The sequence below is a fragment of the Phyllostomus hastatus genome, unplaced genomic scaffold (assembly GCF_019186645.2).
Source record: "Phyllostomus hastatus isolate PE091 unplaced genomic scaffold, TTU_PhHast_1.1 phas_contig_1048, whole genome shotgun sequence".
Classification (NCBI taxonomy): domain Eukaryota; kingdom Metazoa; phylum Chordata; class Mammalia; order Chiroptera; family Phyllostomidae; genus Phyllostomus; species Phyllostomus hastatus.
This window is the reverse complement of record NW_025333513.1, coordinates 2627796-2646281: the sequence shown is the minus strand read 5'-3', so window position 1 is coordinate 2646281 and position 18486 is coordinate 2627796. Positions and strand designations below refer to the sequence as shown.

Below are 18486 nucleotides of genomic sequence, written 5' to 3'. Positions count from 1 at the left end.
AACCTAAATAATATAAAAGAAGTTTACAGTGTTGCCCAAAAGAACACACAGATTTCTCATTAAACTTTGTTTTAATGTGTCTCAAAATTCTGTGACAGATCTTGGTCAAGTTTTTTCCATTAAAAAGTACCTAATTTAATAACTAATAACTTATAAACTGCCACATACATGCAAAAACCAAATGGTCCACAAAATATTCTCCTTTCCTTCTGAAGGTTTCATGATGCATTGTAATCATTAGCCAGTCCTTTACTATTAAACTTAAGTGGCCAATTGAAACAAACAGTTCTGAGACCATTCTTCCACCACTGATTAAGACTGGGTGGCAGGTGTTGTGGATAATATTCATTTAGCCTTCTGAGCTTCTGGGGAGACTTGGTGACTTTGCCAGCTCCAGCTGCCTTCTTGTCCACTGCTTTGATGACACCACCAGCAACTGTCTGTCTCATGTCATGAACAGCAAAGCAGCCCAGAGGAGGATGGTTAGAGAAGCTATCAGCACTCATGGACTTGCCAGGAACCATATCAACGATGGCAGTATCACCAGATTTTAAAACCTTTGGGCCATCTTCCAGCTTTTTCCCAGAGCAACGTTCAATTTTCTCCTCCAGCTCAGCAATTTTGCAAGCAGTATGAGCTGTGTGACAATCCAGCACAGGTGCACATCCAGCACTGATTTGGCCTGGATGGTTGAGGATAATCACCCAAGCTGTGAAGCCAGCAGCTGCCATTGGTGGGGTCATTTTTGCTGTCACCAGCCACATTGCTACAATGAACATCTTTGACAGATATGTTCTTGACCTCGAAGCCCACATAGTCCCCAGGAAGAGCTTCACTCAAAGCTTCATGGTGCATTTCAACAGACTTTACTTCAGTTGTAACACTGACAGGAGCAAAGGTGACCACCTGGCAAGGTATGAGAACACCAGTCTCCACTCAGCTCAAAGGGACAATCCCAATGCCACCAATTCTGTAGACATCCTGGACAGGCAGACGCAGGGGCTTGTCAGTTGGATGAGTTGGTGGCAGGGGTCAATCCAGAGCTTCAAGCAGTATGGTTACACTGGCACTGCCATCTGTACAGATGACTTTCCATCTCTTGAACCAAGGCATGTTAGCGCTTGGCTCCAGCATGTTGTCACCATTCTAACCAGAAGTATGCTACTGTATCAGGGTTGTAGCCCATTTTCTTAACATAGGTGCTGATTTCTTTAACAGTTTCCTCATATCTCTTCTGGCTGTAGAGCAGCTCAGTGGAATCCATTTTGTTAACACCAACAATCAGCTGTTTCACACCCAGTGTGTCAGCCAGAGGGTATTCTCACTAGTCTGCCTATTCTTGGAGAAGCCCGCTTCAAACTCACCAGCACCAGCAGAAACAATCAGGACAGCCCAGTCAGCCTGAGATGTCCCTGTAATCATGTGCTTGATAAAGTCTCTGTGTCCTGGGGCACCAAGGATGGTCACATAATACTTGGTTTCGAATTTCCACAGGGAGATATCGATGGTGATACCACATCTGCATTCACCTTTTGATTTATCCAAGACACAGGCACACTTGAAGGAGCCCTTCCCAGTCTTAGCAGCCTCCTCAAATTTTTCGATGGTTCTTTTGTCGATCCCACCACATTGTAGATCAGATGACCAGTAGTAGTGGACTTGCCAGAATCTATGTGTCCAATAGCCACAATGTTGATGTGAGTCTTTTCCTTTCCCATTGTGGCTTTGATTCAGTGCTGGTTTTCTTGACACCTGTGTTCTGGCAGCAGACTCATTGCAAAAAGCAATAGGTGAAATTTTTTAATACCATCAAGAAAGGTTTCATTCATTTGCCCAGATCTTGAGTAGTTTTTGCAAGACACAAAACAGGTAAGTCTGGGTCCAGGAAAAAACATCAAAACATGTTATTTACTGCAGGAAAAGTGAGTACTACATGGTAAATGGAGCACATCTCAAGTGGAACCTCTTGATTCACAATGGCAGAGGCTAAAATGAGTGATAAGGCACCAACAGGGTCAGATATCCTTCCTAATTTCTGCAGGGCACTGCATTCTGCATCCACACAGGAGAGCTCCCTCCCCCAACAAGGACTCATGGCTTGTCCTCATCACATGTCATCTCTGCCACTTACTGGCTGCATGAACCTGGGCAAATTCCTTCACCTGTCTGAACTTCAAGGTCCTCCTTATAAAATAGGACTGATATTACAGTATGGCAGGTGTATTTAAAGAGTCCTAAAATTTCATTCCAAGTGCAGTTTATGTTTATTCCTCCCAACAACCTAATGAGGTGCTGGCTGTCAATGCCTCCAGCCAAAGGCCCCCAGCAGCACACCTGTGGATGAACTAGCTGATGTTATCATTCACTGCAGTGAGGGAGAAAACTTACTTGGGAGAATTGTGAGGCATCTTAGAAAAGGGTGTTGGAACCAAAAGAGCAAAATCAGTAGGAGATGTCTATTAAAAGTGATTTTTGCAAGGAATTAGTTCATACAATTTTGGGGAACTAGGCAAGTCCAAGACCCATAGGGCAGACCACGGTCAGGAGGGGCCTGGCTGGAACTCAGCACAGAGGGAAGCTGCAGCCCAAAGTGGAATCTATTCCCTCGGGGAAGCCTCAGCTCTGCCCTTGAGACTTCTTGACTAATCGGATCTGGCTCTCTCCAATTATCCAGGATAATCATCTCTATCACTTAAAACTAACAGATTATGAACTTTAATCATATCTACAAATATTAATATTTAACATTGGTGGTATAGCAGTGAGCACAGCTGCCTTCCAAAATATTAATGTTTGACTGAAAAACTGGGGACTATAACCTCCCTGACACATAAAACTGATCATTAAACTCATAAGGTTTGTGTTAGGTGATCTTGAGAAGGATTTACTAAACAGAAACTTTGTTCTTAATTGGACTTCTGTTAGGAAATGGGTGGTGGGGTGGGGTAGTTCTCTAATTGAGTATCTTAGTGAGTCCTACCTGGAAGGAAGAGAGACAATGCTGGAGCTAAAGATTTAACTGGTTATTAAAAAAAGCAGCAGCAGTCACCCCAGGCTGGGTATCTCCATTGGTTAGAGCTTCATCCTGATACACCAACATGGCAGGTTTGACTCTCTGGTCAGGACATAAACAAGAAGCAACTGATGAATGTATAAATAAGTGAAACAAAAAATCTCTCTCTCTCAAATCAATAAATAAAAATAGGTTTAAAGAAAAGACGCAGCAGTCATTCATGTTATCTGGGAGAGAGGTGTGCTTGGTCATTTTTGTGGTTCAGAAATGCTCATGTTTTGTTTGTGTTCAGACAGTTCCTGAGTGACCTCATTTTCTGGGTTGACCCACCATAGCCACAGAGTGACTGCCCAATACAGACATTCTGTTAAATTGCTTATATTCAACAAGAAAACACCAGAACCCAGCTGTGAGTACCAGGCCAGCTACTGGTAATGCCAGGCCTGGTTAATAGCACCAGGAAGCTCCCAGATGCAGGGCTTTTCTGCCTCCCCCTTCTGCATGTCACTGTCACCATGAGGTAAGACAGACTGCTGAGAAACTGAGGGCCACCTGACAGGGACAGGGTGGCTGACTCCAAATGGAGCCCCCATTACCCTGTGGCTTCCAGAACACACAGAAAATGAATTCCTCTGAAACAAAATGTCTCCCTCCTGTGGCTTTAGCTCATTCCCTAGTCCCTCACAAATACATGGAAATTTCATGTGGCAGGATAAAGAATATGAAAAAGATCCAGTAAGTTAAGGGAAAGAAATCAATTTTCTAAGTCACAGCAATCCCTTTCATTATTTTATTTGACATTCTTAAATTAAAAAAAAAATAAAATCATGGAGTGAGCCAGCAGAGCTTTCTCTAATATAATCAATGTCCCCAAATTTCCTTTGAACTTACATAGGCAGCACCAAAACTCAGAGCATGAAGAGTACTCAAGGCAGGAAAAATTCAGATGCAAAACCATGCAGTTACTGTAGGCAGCACTACATTGTAACTCCCAGGTGTAAATATTGGACCTTCTGAGAGTATAAAAAATAATAATAATAACTTAATCAACAAAGTTCATATGAGTAGAAAAGGCAAAGGTATTCCTTGGCTACCACAGGTAGAGATTCCCTTGACGAGTAAGTGGGTCAGCTCAAAATTTGGAGTCCATATGCATTCTGGATGCAAAAAGAAAGACAGCTAAGCCACACATGGAGACCTGGGAATGGGGAGTGGGCTGGGCTGTCAGGGAGGGGAATCAGCTCAGGGGAATCCTGGAAGGTTGTAACCCAGAAAATCCTGAAAGACACCATATTGGTATTGATTGCATCTATCCATGCAGCTGCTCAGAAATTCCTATCCCTGTAGCCACCAGGAGGCATACACACAGGAGAGAAGGTTGTGATTTAATAGCCTCCCTCCTTTCATAGGAAACTCACTCAGGTCCACTCTGAGTGGAGGCTGAGTCAGAACCAGGGAATTTCCCAATCTCTGCCAGGGTCTCTGCTACAAACTTCTCAACTGGTAACTGAATTGTCATCATAGGGGATTTTTCTGATTGGCCAGATCCTGACCTACAAGGTTTGGTTTGGGTGTTTTCAGATTTCTTTCTCAGCTCGGTCCTCACTGTTGCTCTACAACTCAGAACAGCACCTGCTGAGACCACTTGGAGAAGAGGATGATCCTAAACAGAGCTCTGATTTGGGGGAACTTCGCCCTGATCACCATGATGAGTCTCTGTGGAGGTGAAGACATTGTGGGTGAGTGCACTGCTAAGTGATGTGGGGACTAGACTTGGGAAACAGAATTGGAGAGTAAAAGAGGTGGATTTGCATAGAATAGTAGATAGTCTTCAAAGGTGTTCTTAATTTAAGTGGATCAAAAAATTATCGTCCTTCCTTGTTTTTAAAACCAGAGCCCCCAGCATTCTGCTAAGTGAAATAAGCCAGATGGTGAGGGACAAATACCATATGATCTCACCTTTAACTGGAGCATAATCCACAAAAGAAAAAGGCAAGCAAAATATAACCAGAGACATTGAAATTAAGAACAATCTAACAGTAACTAGTGGGAAGGGGGGAGGGAACAATAGGGGGAGGGTTTTCAGGAACTACTGTAAAGGACACATGGATAAAACCAAGGGAAAGGGTGGAAGCAAAGGAGAGAGGTGGGTTTGGCTGGGGTGGGGGGAAAATGCAGACAACTGTAACCGAACAACAATAAAATAAATTTTAAAAAATAAAACCAGAGCCCCAACCCACTCCCTTTGCTATGCATGCTGTTGCACATTGCACTGAAGACGTTGCTGTGCTTCTGATGTTGGATCCTGAGTACAGTCTGCCGGGCTCTGTGGCATTCATGCACGATTGCCTCAAATGTTAGGGATGTTTCCAAGAGTGAATGTTTTATTACTAAAGATTCATGAACTATGGCCCCAAATTTTGCTGAACCACTTTTTGAGCTTTTTATACATTTTTCCTGTAGTTTATCTTGGGGCAAAGAGTTTTGTGAACCATGAATACCATGTAGCTGTAAAGAAGGGTTCTTTGCTTTGTCTCAGATCTACATACATCTCAATGCTGAGAACTGGCACGGGTGGGGAGTGGTCCTCACTTAGTCTCAGTTACTTCTTATGTGTCATCCTCACAAATAATCAAGTAAAATAGGTGTGTAGATATACTTTCTAAGTAATGAAGACCTATAAATGTCCATGATATTCTTATTTTTACATTATTCCTATTACAGGTTAGCTTTATAATTTTTCATGAACAAAGTAGAGAACATCTTCATCTTAAAATTGAGAACTTTATGATGAAAACTTGGTGAATTAAGTTATATTAGTCTCAAATTGTCAGCCCAAATGGCCTGTTCTTCACCCCATCAAAGGAAGTGTAAGAGGAAGAATGGGCGAGCATAGAGTAACTACTTGGTCCCCTGGGCCCCTCCACCTTTGCTGTTTGCCTCTTTCCTCCCTCTCTCCCTACTTTCCTCCATCCCCCTTTCTTTCCAGGATCCATCTCTGGCTCTTTCCCCTACTGTTTCATTGGCATCAAGAGAGGGTTTATAAAAGCCAAAGCAGAAAAGTTAAATCATTCAAAGGGGAAGTGAAATAGAGGTTACTCTAACCTTCAGCGACTTTATTAACCATAGCTGCTCCCCTTCCTTCTTAGTTGGGCAGCGGAAGTGTGACCTGCTTCTCCAGATCACATCCAAATTTCCCACCCACACTTACACCAGGGTGCCCTGGTCAGGCTGGACTTACCCATTAACACAGTGGGCACCAGGCCAAGGGCCTGAGATGCCTATAGGGCCCCATGAAAATACTTTAATTTTTTTTAAATTAGAAGAAAAAATGAAATTTTAGGGTAGAAGAAACTATTTTAATTTAGCCTGAATCATATTTGTCTTTATACCAATATGGTCATAAAATATGACTTGCTAATTTTTTGTGGAAAAAAAAAGGTGCCACTTAGGCAACAGTGCTTAGGGATCACATACAATGCAGTCCTGGCCACCTCTGAGTCTAATTTTCATAGGATTCTGCTACCCTATGTCTGTCAGTCTTCCCCCAAATCTCTGTGATCCTCGAGAAGAGCAATCAACATTGAATACACAGTTTGAGGGCACAGAAAGCTGTGTTGGGGATTTAAAGATGAAAGGCATGCTGTCTGCCCCCTAGAGGGTGCTCAGATTAGTGGCAGAGACAGTGTGGTGCAGGAGAGCAGGACAGTGGACCCAGGGAGGCTGAAACTGTGAAAGTGGATTAGTTCCAGCTGGCCCAGCAGTGTGCCAGTGCATTCTACAGCAACAGCTGGCTGCTCAGGACAAGTACCAGATGAAAAGAATAATTGCAAATATTCATGTCTGAAAAAGGAGTCAAAAGATTCATTACAAAGATAAGGAGGCTTTGTTGGAGGGTCTTAAAAAAGACCAACCCAGTGGGTCATGCAGGGTGGGGATGAGGAACAGATAAGCTTATAGAGAAGGACATTTGGATGGAGGATGGAGACCATAATGTGGTCAAAAATATGTTTAATGATAGAAAGTAGCTAAAAATGTAGTAACTAAGCAGAAACTTCAAAAATGAACTGTATGCATCCAGAAAATCCTAAAAGATAATTTCAGGGAGAAAAACAGACCTTTGTAAAGACCCAGGTACATGAAAGGATAATGTCATTTGGTTTGATTGGCAGATGAGGTATCTGTGGAGGACTCAGCACAGCACACTGTGTTGGCTCCTTTGCTCACCTGACGCTCCCCCCATTCAGTAAGCTCCCTGATGGCAGAGACAATGTGTGATGAATGTTTCACTCCCTGCTCCTTGCAATGTCCGAAACCTTGCTGACACTCAGTAAACGAGGAAGGGTGGGAAGAGGAAATGCTGACAGGCTCAGATGTGTCTGGAGTAATTGCTCAGTCAGGCTCATCTGGACAGAGTCAGCCTGTGGCTGCCCATCTGCTTTCCATCCTCAGAGAAGTGCAGGGCCAGGATGTGCCCTGAGTCCTCAACAAATGCAAGTGCTGAGGCAGAGAAGGGAGAGTTTAAATAATGTCCTTCAAGAAAAAAAAGGGGTAAGACATAACAGAAATCTAAAATCTAATAAAATTTTCATTTTTATTTTAGAGGAAATTGGGTACTCTCCTCTAAGAATCACTACTGCCACACAGAGAACTTAGAGGCATTGTTTATGTTTCATATAGTTTATAATATTGTCACTGTCTTAATTGTACTCTTTCTTGTACCCTAAAGCAGTTAAAGAAACTTTTAAAATAATAAGGTCTTGAGTGCTTTTCCTTGGTTTAAAAAAAAAAGGAGGAAGGAATCTTTGTATAGGAGGATCCTGCTCTGAGCCAGCCCTGAGGAGGACAGGAACCATAATGAATGTGCTATATTAACTGATGAAGAAAGTAAGTGAGAGAAAAACTTATGAAACAGATTTTTTGATAAACTGAATCTCTGGGAAGCAAAGCTAATGCCACGATCATTCATTCATTCATTCCTAGTACATCTCATCACAGTATTTGTCATAAGCCCATGAGCTGCAAGGCACTGAGCTAGGCTGGCAGGGAACAGCAGTAAACAAGCCTGTGAGATTCTATTCCTGCAGAACCTACATTCAAATGGAAACTGTTATGGATTCTAATTGGACAACCAAGGGGAGGAAGCAAGTGCTGGGAATTGTCTAAAAGCTCTGCCAAAGGTGGAACATACAATCCTTCTAAGTCAGTTTGTTCTGTCGCTTTGTTTAATAAGATCCTTTTCTCTCCCTGTTTTCCACCTCCCTGCTCCCCACCCCCAACTCATCAGCTGACCACGTTGCTGCCTATGGCACAAGCTTCTATCAGTCCTACGGTGACTCTGGCCAGTTCACTTTTGAATTTGACGGAGATGAGTTGTTATACGTGGACCAGCAGAAGAAAGCAGACTGTCTGGCGGCTGCCTGAGTTCAGCACATTCGGAGGTTTTGACCCACAGGGTGGACTGAGAGTAATGGCTGCAATGAAACAGAACATGGAGATCTTGATTAAACACTCCAACTCTACTGCGGCTGCCAATGGTATGTGTCCACCAATCTGGCTCTTTACTGAGTCTACCCCTTCATACCAGGCCTCACTCCCTTCTTGCCTTGGATAGAGACCCTTCACTACTCTATAAAATTCTCTCCTTTCCAAGGAGTCCCCAAATCTTCTCATGGTAATTGCTGAACCACCATCCTCTCCCTTCTCACAAATCTCATATTTCCATGTAATACAAAGATTTTTGCTCCCATATTATGATCTTTGAATTCTTCAAGGACAGGTGCCATAGACCTCCTACCTTAGCAAGCAGGCCCTCAGAGGATGAAGCACACAGGGAGGAAGCACAGGCAGTGTGTAATGGTTCACAAGCAGAATGGAAAATGATGGTGGGTGGGCTCCTCCAGGATGCAACAGGAACCTCAGGGCAGAGCTATTTGCAATTCTAATTCCAGCGCTGTTTCCTCATCACAGAGGTTCCTGAAGTGACTGTGTATCCCAAGTCTCACGTGGAGCTGGGTCAGCCCAACACCCTCATCTGTGCTGTGGACAACGTCTTCCCTCCTGTGGTCAACATCACATGGCTAAGCAATGGGCACCCAGTCACAGAGGGTGTTTCTGAAACCAGCTTCCTGTCCAAGAATGATCATTCCTTCCTCAAGATCAGTTACCTCACCTTCCTCCCTTCTGCTGATGACATTTATGACTGCAGGGTGGAGCACTGGGGCCTGGACGAGCCACTTCTGAAACACTGGGGTGTGTATGAGTCCCATGTGTGTTGGTGCCTTCTTTTCTCTGTCAGGTCAGAACATCCTGCCTTTTAGCTCCTAAACCTCATGTCCCAAAGCTTGTTTTTTGTACTTCAAGGATTTCTAATGATATACTTTATTATTCTCCCTAAACATGGTACAAAGTCTTTGTAGAGCCAACACCACCCCTTCCTCCCCATCTTGCACACAGGCATGTGAATCAACCTTCTACATTCTGACCTCCACAACTTCACTTTTACAGAGCCTGAGATTCCAACTCCCATGTCAGAGTTGACAGAGACTGTAGTCTGCGCCCTGGGGCTGGCCGTGGGGCTCATGGGCATCGTGGTGGGCACTGTCTTCATTATCCAGGGCCTGCGCCCAGGTGGTGGCTCCAGACACCAAGGGCCCTTGTGAGTCACACTCCAGGAGGGAAGGTAAGGATTCAGATTTGTTAGAGCTGGGACCTGGAGACACAGTACAGGAGGAATGAAAGTGGGGACAGGTTGTGGATACAAATGTGTTTGAAAAGTTGTAGAATTGTATGTCAGCATGAAGATATCACAGGATCCCCTACAACCTATGGCTCTCATGTCTGTCCTATTATTGCAGGGGCATTGACAGTCTTTGAGAAGAGTGGACGTGCTAGATGGCCGAGCACTGTTCTCTGACCAAGTTCATCATGTTCCTTCTCTCCTCCAGTACCCTTCCTCTTATCCCTCCTCTGGGATTTCAGCTGCTATTCACTCAGAGCTCACAAACTGCTGGAGTTTGCTCCTCATCTCCTGACATTTTTTTCTTTTCTCAGTCATTACCTACCATGGGGATCCCTGTGATATCCCATCCATCTACCTAATTCCTTGCTACTCTGATCTCCATGAGAACAATAAATCCCCTTTATGCAGTCTTTTATTGAATTTTTTTCCTTTCATTTAACACAGGGCTGACTAGGACCATGGCTAAAAATGGCAAACCCTTATGCTTTAGGCCCCTTTGACTTTATTTTCCAGATCATATTTCATGCTCAGTAACACAGGAGCAACCAAATATAGCTTGATGACATTTTGATATCTTAGATGAGGTTAAGATTTCTCTCTTACCCTGGCTGGTGTGGCTCAGTGGGTTGAGTGCCAGCCTATGAACCCAAAGGGTCACTGGTCCAGTTCCTGGTTGGGGCACATGCCTGAGTTATGGGCCAGGTCCCCAGTTGGGGGCATGCTAGAAGCAACCAATCAATGTTTCTCTCGCACATCAACATTTCTCTCCCTCTCTCCCTCCCTCCTGCCTCTCTAAAAAATGAAATAAATAAAATATTTTTTAAAAAATATTTCTCTTCATATGGTTTCCAGCCTTGGCCACTGCCACTCACCCCCCAATTCAGGCATCAGTAAAGATAATATATACCCTGTGCTATTGGCATACATTTGTTACAGCAGAAACACAAAAACCAAGAACAAAGTCCATACTTATTATAACGTAGCTTTTAAAAGCTATGACAGAGAAGGAGAAGAAAATTTGAATTTCAAAAGTATCAAAAGTCAAAATTTTGGTACCAAAAAATCAAAAAAATAAAAATTCCCAAACTTTAAATTTATAAAAAAAAATAAGTGATATTAGAAGCATTCCTCTCTTCTCTTTACCCTCGAGGAGATAGGAATTCTCTAAGCAGGAGAACAAATGAAAGTTAATTAGGAAAGCATTAGAATACGACACTAATGTGGGTATCTGAGAAGGACCAAATACTTTGTCTACTTAAGGTTGGTAACAAATGGAAAAGGATGAGAGTAAACACCACAGACATATTTTGGGTCCTTAGAATACAGATATAGTTTGCCTCACCTCCCAGATGAAGTCCTGGTACATAACCACATAGATTTTCCTGTGCCACCATGGTACATCAGGGACAGGAGAGGGAATGTGGCTGCAGGGTGTGTCCAGGCAGATAAACTGAAGTCAGGCCCACTGAATCCCTGGGTGTCCCTGTGCACCCTGGGAGCAGCAGATCAGCCCGATGTACCCAGCCGCCTGGCCCTCTCCACTCCTGGTCCATGCTCCATAGGAAGCATGAGCCTATGAGAGTGGAAAACATATGGCTGGTTTGTTGGTGGGGGAAGGGGGACAGCAGGGAGTGGAGGACAACATGGTTGAGATAATGTAGCAGTAGCTATGGGTGCTGGATCCTCTTCTAGATTCAGTTTCCCCATGGAATCCCTTGCAGAAGAAATGGAGCAACAGAATGGATTCTCGGGCTGTTCTGAGTGTGCCCAAGGCCTTCCTCCTGAGAGTGCATGTGGCCTGACTTGAAAAGCCATTTTGCCTTTTGAAATTGTGTTCAGCACATGCCTCAGTCTTTCCACTCTAATTACTGAGTCCCTACATTACACCTAGGATGACAGCATGAAAAGGTTACAAATGTATGAGGCTGTCCCTGTTCATGTCACATGCCTCACTGAGCTTGAAATGTAACTGGGGGAAAAATGATAAATAATAACATAGTAAATGATACAGAATAGTTCAGTACAAAGAAGCCTAAATCCAAATCCAGGACTCGGTACCTTATAGCTAGTGTTCTAAACTCTGTAACACTAGGTTAAGTGTCTAATATTCTGAGCCATGTTTTTCTCACCCACAATGTGGGAATGATAATACTTTGCAGAGGTATTGACAGAATTTGAATAATCTTGATATACAAGCAGTGCTTTAGAGATCACATGCAAATACACAAGAAAACATTGCTAGTTCTTACTTGGGCAAAACATACACTAAAATTGGAACCATACAGAGAAGGTTAGCATGGTCCCTGTGTAAAAATGACTTGTAAATTCAAAAAGTGTTCCATATTTTTATATAAATGTCTAACCACTATGCTGTGCACCTGAAACTAATATAAAATAATATCAAATGTCAACTGTAATAAAAAATTAAAACTTTTAAAAAGCAAACATTGCTAGTTATATGCATAATTAATTTGTTAAAAACAATGTATCATATTATATGAAAAGCACTTTTCCTTTATGATCTCTTTAATGATTTAGGAGATTCAAACATGGAGCTATGGATGAATTTTTTTTCATACATTAACTGGAGGAATTTTTCCTCTCTGGAATTAGGGAGACTAAGATTGAGTTAGACTGAGACAATGGATAGGGTATAATAGTCAGTGACATAACACTGGCGAAGAGGTTGCTAAGAGAACTCCTAGAGCAAAAAGTTGTAATTATGACTTTAGGTTTTTACTCTTAGATAAAAGATATGTCCCTTCTTTATGGCCCATAAACTTTTAGTCAAGGTATGTTATATGCAACAGATTTTTATGCATGTCTCCTTTCAGGAGGAAGTGGGAAAGACTCAAGGAGAAAAAGCTTTCTCAGATAGAAGAGCATAATTAAATATGCAGACTAGGAATTAGTATTGCATGCAGAGTATCTGAACCAGAGCCAATCATGACAAAGTAGGTAACAGACCACAGAAGATTTTTAGAGCAGTAAAACACTCTGAATGATACTGTAATGGTAGTAGACACAGGTTGTTTTACATTTGCCCAAAGCCATCTAATGTGCAACACTGAGAGTGAGCCCTCATGTGAACCACAAACTCTGGGTAATAATGATGTGCCAACGTGGGTTCATCACTTGTAACAAATGCCCCATTCTGGTAGGAAGCGTATATATGGAGGAGGGTATGCGTGTAAGGGCAGCGTGTATACAAGAAATCTTTGCACCTTCTGCTCAATTTTCCTGTGGACCTGAAATTACTTTAAAATATAGTGCATTTAAAAAGAAAACAAAAGACTGGCAATTGCAATCCCAAATGCATAAAATAAAAATATTAATAAGGAAAAATATATAGATTATCTGAAAATGCACAAATGTGCTGAGAAAGAATTTTAAATTTTAATGATTCCTGAGGTAAGAACTCAGCACTTTGGAGGTCCTGTGTGTGTGTATGTGTGTTGCTGTAACAAAAGTGTCATACCGAGTGTCATTATGCCCAGGATCCCAGAAATACACAAATGCTGCTGTGCTCAGACTCTGTTCTGTGAAATACTGTGAAAAGCAAACTTAGCTGCAGTTGCATTTTATTAAAGGAAACCATTTATAAAGTGTTCATATTATATAATTTTAAAATAGCAAAATTAACTCTGAAAAATAAGAGCAATTCTTTCTTTTTATCAGCTAGAAATTAAAAGTAAGGTCATCACATAACATTACTGTTAACAAAGTTGGACATCAGTCTTCACGACTGAGAATTATGGTGATTCTTGAAAGTTATTTAAGTTGCTTGAATTATTTCAGATCATGTATATAAAGTATGGCTTTATTAATATTTACTATCATACCATTTAAAAGTCACATAATTTAAAAATTACATAAAATATATCAGGTTTGTACTTACCACATGAAAACTAGGGGTTTTTAAAGTATTAAAGTTTTCTTACAGATCAAGCTCTTCACACATAGTAGCTAAAGGGTGTTAATAATTAGTGCTAGTGTTATGTTCTCAGAAAATAATTTGACACAAATCTCATAGTAAATGACATCACAGGGATACAACCAACAAAATCCAAAATAGGGGCAGTTCTACTAGGCAAACAACTGTTAAACCGTATATTTAAAAACTGAAGTAACATCAACCAAATGCTAGACTTTGTTTGGACTCATATTCAAAGAAAACAACTGTTATAAAATTTTTTGTGAGACACAAAAATCAGACACTTACTGTGTTAAAGGATTATTTATGTAATTTTAGGTGTGCTAATGACATGTTGTTATGTTTCTAAAAAGTTATTACATTGTAGATTTTCACAACAAAATATTTATGAGAAAAATGATATGATGTCTGAGATTATCTTCAAAATAATCCAGTGAGCATGTAGGATTAATTAGTGGGCATACAAATATGCCCATAAATTGATCATTGTTAAAGCTAAACTGTTGACACCTGACACTATTCTCTCTCCTATGTTATATAGTTGATTTTCCATAATATAAAACTTTGTAAGTATTCTAGGAAAGCCAAAATATAGGCAGAGAAGCATTCTGTTTGAAGATATATTGGTTTTGAAGGTTTTCTTAATTTTTATCACACTTAGGAAACCCTGAGTATCCAAAGTGTGCTGTAGACCAAAGAACCTCTCAGAAATGTAACTCTAAAGAATGTGTATACTACCAGGAATAATAACAAAGAAAAGCAAAATAACACTCTGAACCCAGCCCCAAATTTTGTCAATATATTCACTAGTCCAATCAATAGTGCAGAAATAGTCATCGAGTACCCGTGTTGTGATACATGCCATGTTACCTGTTCTGAGTGCATTAACATAATGTGAAAACAAATATATTTATTGTCTTCACAAAACTTACACTCTCAGGGGAAAATATACATACATGAAATAACTTGACAAACATCAGATTACAAACTCTGAAGAATTTATAAAGGAAAAGAACAAGGTAAGTGAGAGAGCATTGCACAAGAACCAAATATAATATGGTAGAGTTTAGAGGAGGCTTGAATAAATGTCTGTTGAGATGAAATAAGATGGTTTACAGTATCTAATGAATAAGGTTGAAGAGGGAAAGCAAATAGTTGAGAAAATCTTGTAGTAAGAGAAGACTAGAATAAAATAAAATGAAAATTATCATAGATTTAATAGAGAAAGTTCATGAGAGAGCAAAAATGTTACTTAGAATCCTTAGTGAAAAGATATTGCCTCTATAAAGGTAATAATGGGGATAAAGCTGGAAAATTTAATAAAAAGTTTGGAAAATTAAATCAGAATATCTCCCTGAAATAAAAAAGTAAACAGAAATATAACATATGGTGGAAAAGATAAGACACACAGAATAGACCAGGAGGGCCAACATCAAGTAACAATACTAGAAAGAAAAAATAGAGAAATAAAGGACAAAATAATAGAGAAAAATAGAGGAAAAAAATAGAGAAATGAAGATAACCAAAACAAATAATAAGGGAAATTTTTCCAGATACAAAGGACCTAAATCTTTATATAGAATGGGACTTTCTGATAGATAGCAAAATTAAGAAAAGAGTTTATTTCTAAATACTTCATTTTTAAAATTCAGAATCTCAAGGGTTAAAGCAAAATCATAAAATATACAGTGGGAGAAAACAAAACAAAACAAACTGACAAAAGACAAAATGTCAGACTGCCAGACATTTCTCTCATTAAAATAATGAGAAAGGCCTGAAGGTCCAAAGGAAAATTATTTTGTATTAAGAAATGTATACCTTTATAAAATCACAATCAGGCACAAAGAAAGAATAAAATACTGGTAGACATGAAAGGATATAAAATCTACTTATCATACATAGTATGGCATCAAATTATTGAAATTTGATTAAGAAGAATATGACTTGTCAAGTGAGGTTGTCAAACAGGAAATGAGAATGCACTTGGGGACTGATGTCAGAAACATGGCTGAATAAGAGGTCTCTCGGGTAGGAAGATGGTGGTGAGATAGGTGGGAGCAGAGTCCACTTCCCCCTGTGCATGGGTGGAACATCTAGCTGATCTTCTGAGGAACAAAGTGAACAGCCAGTGGTATCCCAGCATATATGAAGATTGGAGGCCAAAATTGTAGAGGACATTGAAAAATCAGAAGATAAGAAGAGTGCTTTGGGATAATAGGGTCCCGGGACCACACAGGGAGACCAGGGCTGCTGCAGCCCCAGGCCCAGTGCTCCACCAGGTCTGCCCCAGGGTTCTTGGGAGAGAGATAGGTCAATGGTTCCCTCCCCTCTCAAACAAGGTTTGAGCAGCACCAGAAGGGACCTGGATGCTCAAAGTCACTGGGGAGAATAAGGACAAAATGGCAAACACACAGGGGTGGTGTGCACCTGCTGAGACTGTGGATGCAGGCTAAGAAGAGTTGGGCTGGGACAGACCCTGACCCAGATAGTCCCATGTCTGGTTGGAGAGTTGTGCGGTGTGAGAGACCAGGCGCTTGTCTGTAGCAGCAGACTTGAATAGGAGGAGTTTTTCAAAATGTAAAAGAAAAGAGGCACTCAGCAGCTGTTTAGGGAATTCTCTCGCAGTAGCTGCCTCCACCTCCACCTGCTGTCCCCGTGCAGCCTCTGCAGCCTCCGCAGCCTTAGCAGCCTTAGCTGTGGGCCCACCTCTGCTGCCAGGATCATGACTGAGCCCCTACCCCTGGCCTCAGTGGTGGAGGGCACCCAACCGTGCCCGAGACCCCAGTGGTGCGAGACAGACCCAGCCATCCCCACCCCACCCACACCACAGCTGCCACTGCAGCAGCGGAGGCCCAGGGTGCTGACATCTGAAACCCCAGGGATGGTGCACACCCAAACCATTGCCCAGCAGCTGCCCATCCCACCCCAGCAGCTGAGGCTGAGCATTCATGCCCTCAGCCCGGGAGACTGAGCGTGCCTGACCCCGCCACCCAGAGGCACCTGGCGTCCCAACCCCACTGCCCCAGGGCACAGCAGCAGAGGAGGTGCACACCCTTATCCGCTGCAGCAGCCATGGTGGCGCCCCAGCCCTGCAGGGCTGACTGGTTCTCTAAGAGGAAGGCAGAGATGCCCCCCGCAGAGGAGAGCAGCACAGCTCTCCTCTTAGGGAGTCAGAAATCCCCAGAAAGACTTAACTCAATAGGGGAGCCAAACTACCCTGAAGAGACTCTGAGAGTCTCTAGCATCTAAGACAGCAAAGAGCGAGAAGGTGGAGTGTGAGTTGCCCTTAATTGGTGCACCTCAAGGACAGAACAACTGGTGGATTGAAGGTGTAGGCCAGGCACAGAAGGGCACTGAGGGGCTGGCAGTGAACTGAGGAAATGGACTGGAGACTGAGCAACCGCTAAGAGGGTGGCTCAGACCTGGCCCCCATCCCTGCAAAACCACAGGAAGGGAGAAAAATGAAACCAGTCCCTGAATTTCAGTCCCTGAAATGAAACCAGCAGGCTGCAGCCAGGAAGACCAGAAGAACTGGCTTGGCTTGTTTAAAGCCAGCAGGAGGTAGCAGCTGCTTCTGCTGTTGCTTCTTCTTCTCCTTCTTCTTCTCCTTCTTCTTCTCCTTCTTCTTCTTCTTCTTCTTCTTCTTCTCCTTCTTCTTCTTCTTCTTCTTTTTCTTCTTCTTCTTCTCTTTTTTTAATTCTTTCTTCCTTTTTTCTTCTTTCTTTTCTTCCTTTTCTTTTCTCCCTCCCTCCCTCTCTCTCTCTCTCTCTCTCTCTCTCTCTCTCTCTCTCCCTCCCCTCTCTCTCTCTCTCTTTCTTTTCCTTCCTTCCTTCCTTTTTTTTATTCCCACAAGTGTCACAACAAAACCTGGAGCTAGGAAAGGATCACAGTTAGACCCTAAGAGAGATCATCCTAACAACTGAGATAGTAAGACAAATTTCACTTTGCCATTCCAGAGAACTTGCAAGTTATTGCATATTGGTAGTATTATTCTTTCATTATGTTTACATCTTTTATTTTATTAGTATCTTCTTATTTCTCTTCTTTCTGTTTAGTCTTCTTCACTGAGTTTTTTTAAATTGCATTGTTTGACTGGTTTCCCTTGTACTCTCTTTCATAGTATATTTTTAATTTTCCCTCTTTCACTTCACTTGTGTTCCACTAGCACACTACTCTAGGTCCTGTACTTCCTATTCTTGTTATTCAGATCACATAGATCCCATCATATGATTGTTGTTCCATTACTATTGTAAATAATTGCTGTTCCATACAATTGTAAATATTGCACAGCACCCCTCCTGGATCTTAGCTCACTTCACTGTTTCTAGAACTTTATTACTGTTGTGGTTAACTCTGTTCTCTCACACACTACACCTATTTTCCATCTTTTACTCACACTTTACCTCATAATCTGACCTCCCATAAACTCACTGCTGTCTAGATCCAACTCACAGTTCTTCCCCCCGACCCTCAACAAGAGTCATATCTTTTTTCCACCCTTTATGAAAAGTGGCTAGTTGGATGAAATATCATGGTTAACACTATACATATCCAAAGGGTCTCCTATCTCCTCTATGGGTTAGTACTTTAAATAATATAGAATATACTCCTGCTGTCTTAAACCATTTTCCCTTCCTCCTCCAACTGATCACAAAAAAAGAGTAGGTGGGAGCTGTGAAACCAGTATACCAGCTGGAAGAGGAAAACCACCAACAAAGGAACCACCAATAGATAATAATGGAAGATGGAGAAAGAGTGTGTGGAGACCACACTAACCTCCGCCCAGGACTGATATGG

The 18486-nt window shown here is 41.8% G+C and overlaps 1 protein-coding gene, 1 non-coding gene and 1 pseudogene across 2 annotated transcripts; 2 read left to right on the top strand and 1 right to left on the bottom strand.

Moving 5' to 3' along the window:
- Positions 1-218: 218 nt before the first annotated feature.
- Positions 219-1845, bottom strand: LOC123816153 (annotated as a pseudogene).
- Positions 1846-4595: 2750 nt separating this feature from the next.
- On the top strand, positions 4596-10167 carry LOC123816448 (HLA class II histocompatibility antigen, DQ alpha 2 chain-like). Its single transcript, XM_045835378.1, is given in 6 exon segments — positions 4596-4752; positions 8301-8410; positions 8412-8550; positions 8984-9265; positions 9521-9695; positions 9871-10167. Coding segments are annotated over 5 exon segments (768 nt in total). The 5' UTR covers positions 4596-4670; the 3' UTR covers positions 9676-9695; positions 9871-10167.
- A 1829-nt stretch (positions 10168-11996) lies between these two features.
- On the top strand, positions 11997-12103 carry LOC123816691. The gene has a single exon (XR_006785334.1). It is a non-coding gene; the product is annotated as a U6 spliceosomal RNA (small nuclear RNA).
- Positions 12104-18486: the final 6383 nt, after the last annotated feature.